The sequence below is a fragment of the Callorhinchus milii genome, unplaced genomic scaffold (genome assembly GCF_018977255.1).
Source record: "Callorhinchus milii isolate IMCB2004 unplaced genomic scaffold, IMCB_Cmil_1.0 Scaffold1, whole genome shotgun sequence".
In the NCBI taxonomy this organism is placed as follows: Eukaryota; Metazoa; Chordata; class Chondrichthyes; order Chimaeriformes; family Callorhinchidae; genus Callorhinchus; species Callorhinchus milii.
Window position 1 is genome coordinate 36,976,759 of NW_024704742.1, and position 14,162 is coordinate 36,990,920.

The following is a 14,162-nucleotide window of genomic DNA, read 5'->3' on the forward strand; positions in this document are numbered from 1 at the left end:
TGAGGCACAGGTTGGCAACAGCCAAGGCTTGGGGACTCTAATAATAATAATAATAATAATAATCCTTGCATTTGATATAGCGCTTTTAACGTCGGGAGGACGTCCCAAAGCGATTCACAGAACACACTGTAAAGTGAATTGACTGTATATTTGTGGGCGAACGCGGCAGCCAATTGCGCACAGCAATGTCCCACAAACAGTCGTGGATTGAAAATGAACAATTTATTATTGTTTTGTTTTTTGGAGGGATGATTATTAGGCGTGTGGAGTAAGGAAACTTGCCCAAGGTTTCGCCCTGCCTGGACTCTAGATGGTGCATCTGGTACCACTGGTGTCTAACCAGCTAAAACCGCAGCTAGAACTCCCTCTCCAATAGGGCTTTGGCTTACAGGGTTGCAGGAAATGAGGGGCAAGAGTCCCTGCCCCCAATCAGTGGACTGCCCTTCCAAGTCCCGCCGATGGGCTGGCTTTGCTGTCATCAGCAGTGCCCTGGAATAGTGCATACACACCTGGCTCAGGAACTGGACTACCTGTAGAGTCCTGTAGGTGTATTGAGGAACTGGGTTCGATTCCCAGGTAGAGTGAAACATTGGGCATGTTTCCTTGCTCCACACGCCTCTATTTACTTATCAGTAAGTCGGTTAGTTGATTGGTGGATCGGGGGTAATATTTCCTTGAAAAGTAAATAATGATAACAATACTTTGTTCACTGGGGATACGACTGTTTGTGGGACACTACTGGGCGCAATTGTCTGCTGTGTTTCTCCCACAAAATATACAATTATTGCACTTTAAAGTATATTCTGTGAAGTGCTTTGAGAAGTCTCGCAGACGTGATAAGCGCTATATCAAATACAAGAACTTATTATTACCGAGACCACCACAGGGGATGGACTCGATTCTGCCATTCTGTTGTCAAGCTATTCACCTTGGAGACATTTCAGCTCCAAGAAGACCCAGCTTACGTCCCCCTTCCTCAAGGAGGATAGTCACTAGTTGGTCATTCGACATCCAACAAGCGCGGGTATCAAAGATAGCTGGGGGTGGGGGGGGGCACACCAGATTCCACACAAACTCAGTGAGGTAGAGTGAGCATCCATGCAGGTTGATAACTTGATGTAGTTTGCCTGAGGTGAGGAGGTCCTGATAGAAGCCAACTAGAAGTGCCTTGGTCTTGTAAACATTGAGCTGTGGAAAGTTAGAGCTTATCCAGGTTTTGGTATCTGACAGGCATAATTACGGTCAGCACAGCATTGATCCTTAAATCACAGGTATAGGCAGAGAGGTGGTGTTGGGTGTCATCTGCATCCAGAGGAAAGTGGACGCCATACCCCAGGAAGATATCATCAAGGGGGAATTATAGAGCTGGTAAAGAAGAGAGAACTGAGGATAGAGCCCTGAGGAACAATACATGTGACTGGGCGAGAGTGGGAGGAGAAGCCATTAGAGAACCCAAATTGTAGGCTCTGGGATAGGACAGAGACATGGAGATGAGGCTTGAGGCTTTTTAATTCTAAACCTGTTGCTCTTTAGTTCTCTTATTGTCTTAAGTCGAATAAACCTGTTTGCATCTATGCCTCTCATCAATTTAAACAGCTGGATTATGTCTCTTCTCCATGCTCTTTCATCTTTTTTTCAAAAAAACGATTAAACCCTGTCCGTCTCTTTTCATAACTTGGTGCTCAAAATCTTTGAGTCAGTCCTCTATTGTTCTCTAAACTTGGCAGATAAAGTTTAATATAACATGTAAGGTGGTACAAATAGTGGATGGGAACATGTTCCAAATGGGGAAACAATCGGAAGTGTAAAGGAGCAAATAAATAAAAATAATCCTTGCATTTGATATAGTACCTTATCACGTTGTTGAGATGTCTCAAAAGGATCTAGGGATCCAAGTCCTTAAATTGTTAAAATCTAGTTTGTAGGTAGCTCAACCTATTCTACAAATGCAACTTGCATTTATATAGCGCCCTTTTTGTAGTCTAGCAACATACATTAGTTTTGAGATTGTGTTGGGGTGAATCACTAGATTAATGGCTAAAAAAAAGGTTTAGCTGAACTGAATCAAAGAGGCTAAGGGGTGATCTGATTGAGGGTTTTAAAAATAATGAAGGGAATTGACAAGCTAGATGATACAGCAGCAGAGGGATCCAAAACAAGGGGCATAATATTAAAATTAGAGCTAGGATGGTTAGAAGTGAAGATCACAATACAAGTGTATTTTTTCACACAAATGGATGTGAAAATGATGGGAACTCGGTTTTAACAATTCACCTGAAGGATGGCACCTCAGACAATATAGCGCTTCCCCAGAATTGCACTGGAGTGGCAAACTAGACTTGTGATCTCTACATCCTCCTTTTTACATGATCAATAGCTAAATCACTCCAGCACCTCATCTCGAGGCCAAGATATGGATGCAATTCCAAAACTGTCATGAGAATCACGGATGGCAACGTGCCATGTAATTGATCAATCATTACACAATTGAGAAATCATTTCCCATTTCAAAGGTATCTTTTATTTTTTTAATCACATACATATATTGTCTACATACACAGTAGCTTTAAAATCTTGAGTGCTTTTTTTCCATTAAATCTCAATTTTTAAAAGTCGAGGTGCTTTCCTGGGAGCTGGGCCTTGAGAAGCTTATCTTACAAAGCACTGCTGTAGGGATCGGATATACATCTAATCCTTACATCTTAACAAAATTGGTCACAAACAGTACAAAAAAAAATCAACTGACCGAGTTTGTTTAAAATCAAACTTGACACAAAGTCATCACATCAGATATCAGTTGTGATTGCAGCTGACCCCCAGCACGATGGTGCGGTCTCCGAATTAAATCTTATTGCACCGCCATTAAGTGAAAGTATCTGGACATATGAACACATTCTGAGCTCGACTGACAAATGGTTTAGAGAAGTCTCGATAAAAGATTTTTTTTTGAATTTTATTATTTTTTAACAAAATTCTCTTCCCCAAAACAAAACCTATTTGAAAACCCGATCAAGGTCAGAAAGACAAGAATATGTACTCAAAGATTACATGTATGACTTGTCTGTTACCCTTGACTCAATATATGTATGGTAGTGCATTGTGAGATTCACCGCACTGTTGAGCACGTCATTATTTCTTATTTAAACAATCTACGCAGTTAGTTTGTTAACTAATGTTTTTGTGGTCAGTTAATCAAATAATGATAATGCACTTAGAAAGGCATTACCTGGCTTTGGTGTTTTCCCTTTTTATTTTAGTAGTTTGATTGTCCACCCTCCAACGCCTCTCCGAACCCCATCCAACCTCTCCTAAACCTGTCTTCGCCAACCACTCTCCCTTTCTTCCAAACCCTCTCCCTCTCTTTCTCCCCTCCAACCCAGCTTGTTGCCCTCTGTCATTGTAATTGCTTATAAACACACCTCAGCCATCAAGAAGTTTTCTCCAGGGCAAACTAAGAATACCATTCCTCTACTTCTCTCTCCCCCAGACACCCCTTCCCATTCAAGTTGGGGCTCACTATTGCTCTGAAGAAAACTGAAACATGTTGATATTGCTATGGTTGTTTAAACCATTTAAGTGCAGGGGTTTTTAACCATTGAAAATCCACATTAATTCATCATAACCCCTCCCCCCAATTCTAAAATAAAAATCCGTATCTGTATGAGGGGAAGAGAAGTACATTCTGCTTAAGATGATCATTATAAAAATGTTTGACAATCTCTTGACAACTTCTGGAAACTTTATAGTAATCCCCGCCCATTGTTAGTACAACCACATAATGTTTCACACATCTTGAGAAAAAGAAATATTCTGCATACTCTAAATAGACCTTTATGCCATGAAGTTCATAGGGGCATTTAGCTAATAGTCTTTTTGAGAAAAGAGTCAGACAGGATTCATGCAGAATGTTGTGTGATTATTATTTTTTTTAATTTTAAAACGTCAATCTTGTAAATGTAGACGTGATGTTTGAAACTATCTTATAAATGTTCTGTGCCTACAGCCGTGACCTGGAACTAACTTCACCCATGCAGTCTGCATGAAACTTTGCGGGTGAACAGTTTTGCAAGCACCTTTGCAGGAAAATCAGAAAAGAATTGTCCATTTACATCTTGTCAAGCCAGCGATATTAAAAGACAAGCCATTAGCAATAAGACGAGGAGTTAAGAGTGGTTGCAACATCATTCTTTAGTTATATGTAGTTATATTATGCTGGAAAATAAATGTAACTCCTCAGAGCACATCTTTCACGAGGTGATGTCCTTTGCTTATGGAGTTTCTGGGCTGCTGAATTCAACCCTTTCCTTCGGAAGTGTTCTGGACTTAATAGTCCTGTGCTTGAGGCACACTAATGTCAGCCCAACAGAAAAGACCAGAAGTCTTTTTAAAGAACTGAAATTAACATTGATCCATCAACTTATCCATACCTACAGTTTTGCCTATGGACTGTATCAGTTAAATTGTGATCGTCAGGAGCACAATGATTAATAAATCCAGTAAATTATGAAGTTCCTACAATTAATCTCCACCAGTTTGCAAAAAAGGGAGCATTTCAATTCCAGTTGTCTGTTTATTGACTGAGCCCCTCAGGTGGACCAAGTGTAGGTGAACAGCGCCCACTTCAGCTGGAGCTTCGTGCTATATAAAATCTATGTCATGCTGGATACAAGCCTTGATTTCAGCACTGTTCTTGGTTCTTTGTTTCGTTCAATCCAATCTGGCAAGATTAGAATGGAAAAGGGACTGTTTATTCTTGGGCACTATGACTGCAGTGATATTTGAGGGGTGTCTTCACCAACAATGTTATAGATTGAACTGGAAATACGTCTTTAGGAGAATAACTGCTGCGTGGTGCACACATTGTGAGTGTTGTCACATTATAATACCATGCCTGGCTAATTTTTGCCCCTTTGTTATATGCAAACATTTGGTCAGTCGTTATTTAAATATCAATCGCAATTCCATTGCTTACTGCAAAAACAAACTGTTTAGAACAGATTTATTCTGTTTCAGGATTTTGCATTAAACCACTGAGCATGTGGAGTAAGAGGCACAGCACAGGCAGGAATAGTTTCCTTCATAGCAAAATCACGGTCTGGGCTCGTTTGGTACTGTGGGCCTTCTGGACATACACTTACACATAGTAATAATAAAGAAATCCTATAATAGTTGCACAATTACAGCAAAATGTAAGTGTTTCCTCAATTCCAATGAACGCTGCAATTGGACTGGCAGATGGAGGCAGATAAGTTCAATAGGACAGAAGGATATTTTGATAGTGTTACAAAGATGCTGTAACATAATACACCAAAGATTTTCACACAGCTATGTAATTTTTCTGATCGGGATCATATCATAACTCACAAGTTATTGTTGGCAGAGAATCACCAAATATTAGAGAGGGAAAAAAGTAAGTTCCAAGCTGAAATGGAATCTCTGCTTAATATGGTAAATCGGCGGGTGGGGGGGGGGGGGGTTGGGGGAGGAGCAGGAATTGCAACATTCATAACCAATTCAATGTGATAAATATCACATTGAATCTGTGATCAATTATCACAATTTTTTTCCTTTTTTCAGTTATTATGGCTTCTGAAACTGCTGTTTTATTTACTGTGCAGTATTTGTGGAACTCACTGCCGGAAGCTGTGCTTGAAATAAATAACATGAATATACTTGAGAGAAAATGTGTTGCATGCAAGGGGAAGGGAATAGAGAGGTGAGGTATAGAAGAGGAAATAAGCGGAGTGGGGCCTCATGTGGAAAATAAAGACTAGCACAGCCTGGTTGGGTAAAGTGGCCTCTTTCTGGTATCACGCGATGTAATTTTATGGAGTATCCCCTTAGATGGTAAATCAAGTGCTCTGGAACGCTACCCTGTGAGGGGCACTGTATAAATGCAAGTTGTTGTGGTTATTGTTGTTAAGAGGAACAGCAGTACATAACCCTCCAGCCCAGCAGTCATTGTGAACCAATGACCAGTATAGTAGCATCAACTGTCGCTAATAGACAAAATATATCACTCATGGACATCATTGCTTAGATCGATCACTGGGGTTGAGTTGAAGTCTCAATAATTATTTAAATGAAATCTTTTTCAAGTGGCATTGAGTGTTGGAGGACTGTAAGGAAATGGGAGTACGCAGGTTCAATTTCTTCATTCCATTCAGATTCCAATAGGAGCCACACTAAATGGGAATGCACTGGGCAGAGGCTGTGCCAACATCCTGTGAAGAGTGGGAAAGAAGATGGAGTGGTTCAGCCTGGACAAAACTTTGAACCTTCGGGGAGCCACGCAATGAGGTACCAGTAGTACTTAGGACCAAGATGTCTTGCTGTATCCAAACATCACAAGGAAATGAAGATCATAACATGTACTGTAGCTTAAAACAATTGTTTGGAATTGAATATCATTAAAAAGATGGGCAATGTAAAATCCGAGATTCTACTTGATATTCATCGATAGAGTGCATGACACCATCATGTCAGTGAGTGTGCAATCCAGATTACACTAACATCATTTTGTAGAATGGTCTGGAGAAAGGTAGAACCTACATACCTGATCAATGTAAACTATTCACCAAGAACAAACACAATGAATCTCAAGATGTTGCCTGCTCATGAAATTAGAAATCTGTTCTTAAAACAAAATGTAAGGATGCCTGGATAGCAGTGAAGAAAGAACAGTTCATTCTGACTGGGTCAGACTGTTAACATTTCTAACCTAGCTAGTGCCTCTGCAATCTGATCAGCAGAGGGCAATAGCACTCAATTTTCAAACATCTCCATCGCAAATCTGAAAAATGCCAACACTTCAAATTAAGCTATAGATGATAAATTAACAGAAAATACCAAGCCTGGAAACCGTGTAAGAATCTTGCAAGTAGTATTTTGCACCAATTATATAATTACAATTAAAATTATATTTTCTATAAATTTATCATAAATAAATAATCCTTGCAATTGATATAGCGCTTTTCACATCTTCTAGACGTCTCAAAGCGCTTCACAGAATATACTGTAAAATGAATTAACTGTATATTTGTGGTAAAACGTGGCAGCCAATTGTACACACAGTATCCCACAAACAGTGGTGGACTGAAGTGACCAATTTATTATTTCTTTTCTTGAGGGATTATTACCATGCGTGTGGAGTAAGGAAACTTGGCCAAGGTTTCGCCCTGCCAGGAATCAAACTCAAGTCTCTCGCTTGTGAGGCGAATGTTCTAACCACTGAGTTACAGGATTCCACACTTGTTTATCATCACTTGTTTATAGAAATCCTGGACTGCAGTTCAAAAGATGATAGTCAATGGCAATGTCAAACTCCAGACAGATGCTACGACTGATGGGCTCACTCTTTAAACTCATTCCTTCAACCATTTTGTGTGTCCTTGGTGTATTAGAAGACAAGACAAGGATGTTGTTTCATTTCAGAATAGGTATTTGCCTTAATGTCATGTTGTGTCCCCAGCAGTTAGAGGGATGGACTCGGAGAAATGACTAAACAGGCTTGAAAAAGTTCTTCAGCCTTGAAAGGAAATAGCTCAGGCCAGGCCTTATACAAGCAAATACCATGCTTAATGGGATTGAAAAAGTAAATTCAGAATAATACTCCCATATACTCCAAGGTAGCAAAACAAAAGGACAGAGGTCCTACATGTGAACTTTTTTTTAAGACAGACACTGGGTTAAGTATTTCTTTAAACAACAGGGAATAAAGGACTGAAATGAGGTACTAGAAAGGTTGAAGTCAGGATACTGGACTCATTGAAGAAACAGCTGGAGTCTATAATGGGAAGATGGAGGATTGGGTGTTCTGGAGAGATGAGCAAAGAATCCTCTTTATTTGTGATCTTGTAACTTGTCAATTTTCCAAGTCAGCAGGAATGACCATCAATTCTTTCTGTGCTGTGTTTGTATTGTACCTTTGACTATTTAGAACCATTTAGCATTAGTGAATGAAGTGTTCCCAAACCCAAACTGCTAATTTGAATTAAGTTTGATTTTGTAATATTTCATCAAGATGTCCCAAGTTCTTTAGATACCCTGTTATCCAGTTATTTTCAATCTTCTCTGAAGAAATAGTCATTTTGCCTAAAAAGGATTTCTGCAAAGTTAATTTAGTTCAGACCAAAGCTGATCAAAACTGTCAATGTTGACAGTTTTGTCCTTTTGGCCTTATTAGTAACGTCAATCTTTCCTCTCAGTAAAAGTAGTTTCCAACTACGGTTGTATAGACTGAGGGTGTTTTGTGTGCCGTCCATATCACTGATGTCCTCAAGGTTGGTCTCTAATATTCTGCATCCAGCAGTTAAGCTTGTGTTTTAACTTCACACGTAACGTTAATAAAATTGGTTCTGATTAACATATGTCACAGCAATTCAAAATAATGCTTACTTGTGAGTAGAGAAGTCGTATCGCAGGTCCATGCAGGTTCAGCATTTAAGGGTTTTAAAATTGCAGCAAAATTGTGCAGGTTCTTGGCTGCATACATTATGTACCACATAATAACCTACAACACATCTAGGTATATGTTCCCTTCCACTTTACAGTTATATATTTGGAAGTTTGGTCATGCACATCTACAGGCAAGTGCAACTAAAGAATCTGTTCAGCTGACGATGGTAAGGTGTGCAGTTAATTTGTATGTGCATGTCTTTTTTATTTGACTACAAATACAGGTATGAACAGTAATTCTAGGATCTCTCAACTCAGATCACAAATCCTAACTGAATGTATGATGCTCACTCCAGTTTATTTTTAAAGAGCTATCACCATCATCTGCAGAAGCATTTATTTATAACCTCTCAGTGAGAAAAAAACATATCATCCTCTTTACGGATACTTTGTCATAATTTATTCGATTGCTTTAAATTTAGTTCAAGAAATGGCATTAGCAAACCAGATTTTAAACGCCACCTTTCAGTGTCACATTAGTTTACAGAAATTGCAGTTTTTTTATGAAGACTGGGATTGTAATACAATTTTTTCTTGATGTTTGGCAGACTGTGACTCTAAACTAAACAGGACAGGTAGAAAGTATACCGTCCCTTTAAACATTACCCTTTCTTTAGTCTACTTCATAGCTTATAAGGGAATGGTTTGTGACTCTGCGTATCCCATTAATTCTATTCATAGGAGATAATTGCAGATAGAAGAGTTGCATTCAGTACTAAAAGGATTAATAATTTGTTTTTGATTATTCCCTTAGTTTCTATCAAGAATGCATGCGTTTTGAGATCCCGGGATTGAAGATCTTTTTGGAGTAATGTACAAATGGCCATTCATAGGAATATATTTATACATTGTGTTTATACTCAGCAAGTACATGAAGGGCAAAAGAATGTACACATATTGCATCTTTAAAGAGACAAAAGTGCATTTAGTTTTAACTATAATGCTGTATCTTTTCTGCTCATCTTGCCTTATCAAAGCAAGGGAGCAGGGCGCAAATTTATAACCACATATTTACATACTGTGAAATGGTGCTGCCTAGTACTCTTAATGAACTTCAGCCTCATCTGGAATGAGACGTAAGCAAAGCATTTTGACATAATATTTAAGCATCAAGTATATCCATGTTCCTTTTTTAAAGAGAAGTTCATTTTCCAAACAGGCGAGCTGAGTAATTAGTATGTGCATCACGTTCTAAAGAAGAGGGGGTTTCGCAGGCAGGCGGCTAGTCACCTGCAACAACCGAGGGGTCCCGCTGAAGTTTCCAGGCTGCTGTCAGTGTCCGAGGCCAGGGTCTGATCGGTTGACATAGATGAAATGTCATTTACTGATGAAGACGGAGGAAGGCTTTCACTGCTATTCACTGCTGCACCTGCGCTGAGAAAATGAACGGTAAAGCCATAAAATCTGAGAACACAGCTGAACCAGGAGAAAACCTTCAATCTTACCTTCAGTCGACTGTAAAGAGCAGCGAAGCAATGGAAAGGAACGTATTTGATTGTTTAATTGCCTAAAACATTATCCAGCCATGATAAAGAGAAACTACTTCACACCAGTGGTAGGCTGGCACCCCAAAAAGGCTTGGGATTTTCAGATAAAATGGGGTACCAATTCATAGGAGGCACTGATTTGCAGGAGTGCCAATTTGGCTTGAAACCTCCACGTGTTTAAACATTTTGTCGAGACTTAAAGGTGGGGTGGGGGGGGGGGGGTTCTGGGGATCAATCTAACCCTCTTACATCTTCATCTTCAGGGGTTACTTTGGCGAAAATAAGGGTTTGACACTATCACAAATCTTGGTTTTAATAGAAATGTTCCGGAAAATGGTTCAAACATTAAACATCTTTTAAAAAACATCATAAATAGTCGTAATAGTCGTAAAAAGTAAAGCACATTTTCCAGGAATCCTTTTTGTTGCAACAATTTTAATAAACCTATGCGCCCTGAAGTCTGCAAACTTGCCTCATGTCCTGCTTTAACAAGATAGTTAGGTTACCGATCATTTCTTCCATGCATTGCTGACTCAGAGCTCATTTAATTGGGAACAAAGTAAGTTCTGCACCAGGGAAAAGAATGGGTAAATGTTAAAAGTCCCCCAAAAATTCTAAAGAGCAAAAATAAGTGCATTAATTTGCTTCAGTTGTGAAAATTCTTCATTTCTGCGTGGCTTGCATTTTACTCCTGCTCTGTTGTAATTTATCATGCTAACTATTTAAAGAACACTGCTATTCTAAAACCATACACTGCTTTAAATTCACCACACACTCCCCATCCCCAACAAGGTCCAAATCCTGAGGTTGGTTTTGCAACATAGGGGTTGATAAGCGCTCAGCAGGAAAACTACAGAGTGAATGAAATCTCACACCTGAAAAATGGACCTTGGGACATAAAATGCTGCTACTGTAGGGAACTCCACATACACCTCACCAATCTGTGCACCTCGGCTCCAAGTCTACTTCAAGGTAGAAACTGAGCTTCCACAGGTTGGCATGATGTACAGAAGGTACTGTGCATGAGATGCATTTTATGTCCCGATGCGTATTTGTGTTTTACCTTTTAATTTAAGACATTCTGCCCTGCCATTTTTCCACAGAGTGTTTTTTTAACCAACCTTTTTTGACCAGTTAGTTGCTTGGGACCAGTTAGCTGTTTTCTTATTTTAAACCACAAATAAAATGTTGATCAAAATCGCAAAATATATAATAAGGATTTTACCATTACCAGATTGAAATTTTTATGATTAACATTAAATACATATGCATATATGACGACAAGCCTGAATATCCCTCATTGAATTATTTTCTCTTCAGTAAACAGAATGTAACAAAATCAACACATTAATAATAATAGCCCTTGCATTTGATGTACAGAAGTGTTTTTGCATTTGTTTTTTTCATGTATTGTACAGACTTTCAATTCACAGCATGCCTCAAAGTAGCTCAGATTTTACTGTAAAGTGTAGTGATTATGCATTTTATGTCCTATAACAAGTACCTCAGTTTAGAGCACACTCTAAACCAAATGTAGAGGTACGTTTGTGAAATAGTATTGCATTGGACAAGCAGAACATTTTCTGCAAGAATAGCCCTCACTGCTGGTCAGATTCAGAGCAAATGAACAAAGCGTTATCATTTTTCCACTGATAATCTGAAAATATTTTTTTTATATACTGCAATAATAACAGAAAAGGCGGAAATCTTTGGTGAAACTAACATTTCTGTGGAAAACATATTAAGAGATATCTGTTTTTGCAACGTACTTAAGATTAACCAACAAAACAAAGCAAGGAGAATTCATTTGTATGTCCAGAAGTAATATCCTGTGCAATTTTGGTTTATTATCTATGTACAGGGTCACTGGATTTACCTGAGGGGGACGGCTGTCCCTTCACAACACCATTTTTAGTTTTCTCCTCGAAATCCATCACCTCCTTGTAGATCAATTCTGTTTATAAAAAGACAAAGCACTATTCAGCTCCAGAAGCCAGGCTTGCCAGTCAGTGTACCAGCCCAACAGTCACGCTGACCTCTGAACCCTCCTCTCAATAGCCAGTAACAAATTTCCACTGGCAGTAAACCTGCGCACTTATACTTTTCACAATAGTATGAAATATTTCAATGATCTTCCATTTGTCTTCTGATGTTGAGATCATAACGGCAACCAACCTCTTACAGTATCGAACAGCATTCTGTCCTGGGAAATAGGAACTTCATCTAGTCTGAACCAATAAGATCATTTTTGTCTTAAAATATAAGATAGTACCGAATTGCAGAACATTCTTATACTCAGTCTTAATTTAGAAGCTGGTTTGGGTTTAAGAATTGCAAAATAAAACAATTTCCAAACTGCAGGCTGAGGCCAGGTGGGATTTGAGGTCTGTCTGATCAGTAAATGCATCCTGGATTATTGAAACAAATTAAATTGTTATAGATTTTCTTCTCTCTCCTTCCACAGTTTTTGGAAGGCACTACGGACAGGAATTTGGTCATTTCCAAGAACATGTATTTTTTTTACAAATTGGTAGTGTAATAACTATAAATGAATCTTAACAACAAAGACTGGTAAATACATAAACAGTTTGGTACTGCTATCAGTCTGCCCTTGTTTATTCTATTCCCTTCCTTTGGCTGCAATTACGTACTGACAGTTTCACTTTGCAATGGATATTACCACCAGACAAAATCACTTAGTAACTGATAATACATTAATCTGTCCAGAGGAATAGTCAATGATTTTTTGTGTTTTTTTTTCAGTTTCAAACATGTCATTTCTTACTCAATGATGAAATGTACCCTAACATTTCCCCACTATCAAATTTGCAAAGGAAATATAACATGACATATTTATATAATAATGTAGTAAATACCCGAGTTTTACTCATCCTCCTCCCCCGAATATTTTCACCCATTGCCTATGTCTATCACTGTGAAGTGGTCTGGAGGTTTTCCCATGTGAAAACTGTGATGTAAATGCAACTTGTGTTGAAAGAAATACGTTGTGAGAATGAATGTTCATTAGCTGAAGTCTTTGTCTCATCATCTTACCTTTCCATTCATCTATGCTGTGCTCTCTCTCATCAAGCTGTTTATCGTAGATCTGAGGAGGAGGCTGTAAAAAAAATACTGTATATAATAACATACGGCAGATCACAGAAATCTCCTTTCTAGTATGTCTCTTCACGGTTCCATTAATTCCTCCATTCAATTGTTCAGCAATCAGAATTGTTTTTATTTCTTGCGTTTCGCCCACAAAATACACAGTCAATTCACTTTACAATATATTCTGTGAAGCGCTTTGAGATGTCACAAAGACGTGATAAGGTGCTTTATCAAATGCAAGTATTATTATTATTATTATTATACAAGTTCCTGAATTTGATTGTTTGAATTAGCTGATGCCCACCTTGGTTGAATATCTCACTGACACTCATTTGAGTCTATTTTATGCTACTTGTTAAAAATAAGTCTTTTCAATATAACTTTGTAATCCCATTGTAAAGATCATCCTGCATGCAGAGATCACTGTTTTAACCATTTTTGTAAGAAAAAACCGACTGTTTAGGCTCATTTGGGATAATGGAATAAAACTATAATATCCCACTGTTAGTCAACAACAAATTACATTTGTATTGCGCTGTTCAATACAATACAATTGTTCAATACAATTTCCTACAGTTGAATGCGAACAAGATTGACGCCCTCCTGATTGGCTCACGCCAGCGCCTCAGCACCTCAGGCTCTGGCAGCATCAACCTCCATGGTTGCACATTACAACTCACCAGCCAGTCAGGAACCTGGGTGTCTTGTTCGACCCTCAACTGTCTTTTCTTCCCCACATTCAAGCCATGACTCGCTCTGCCTTCCCTCACCTCCGTAACATCGCCGAACTCTGCCACTACCTCACCCCTCAGGCCACTGAAACTCTTGTTCATGCCTTCATCACCTCCAGGCTCGACTATGCAAACGCCCTGCTTGTCAGCCTTCCCAACTCCTCCCTCCACAGGCTGCAGATAATCCAGAACTCTGCAGCCCGTGTCCTCTCCCGCACCAAACTCCGTGACCGCATCTCCCCCATTCTCGCCCGACTCCACTGGCTCCTTATCCTTCAGTGGATCCTGTTCAAGATCCTGGTCCTCACATACAAAGCCTTCCAGGGCCTCGCCCCACCCTACCTCTGTGACCTCCTAACCCCCTACCAACCCGCCCGCT

At 39.1% G+C, this 14,162-nt stretch overlaps 1 protein-coding gene across 3 annotated transcripts in view; it reads right to left on the reverse strand.

The window, feature by feature from the left end:
• Positions 1-9,246: 9,246 nt before the first annotated feature.
• Positions 9,247-14,162, reverse strand: part of mapk10 (mitogen-activated protein kinase 10) — a 124,869-nt gene continuing 119,953 nt past the window's right edge. For all 3 annotated transcript variants that reach the window (XM_007896950.2, XM_007896947.2, XM_007896951.2), the window contains 3 exons: positions 12,999-13,062; positions 11,821-11,898; positions 9,247-9,831 (listed from right to left, as the gene is read on the reverse strand). In XM_007896950.2, coding sequence (XP_007895141.1) covers positions 9,815-9,831; positions 11,821-11,898; positions 12,999-13,062 — 159 coding nt within the window. In that variant the 3' untranslated portion in view covers positions 9,247-9,814. The remainder of the gene's footprint in view (positions 9,832-11,820; positions 11,899-12,998; positions 13,063-14,162) is intronic.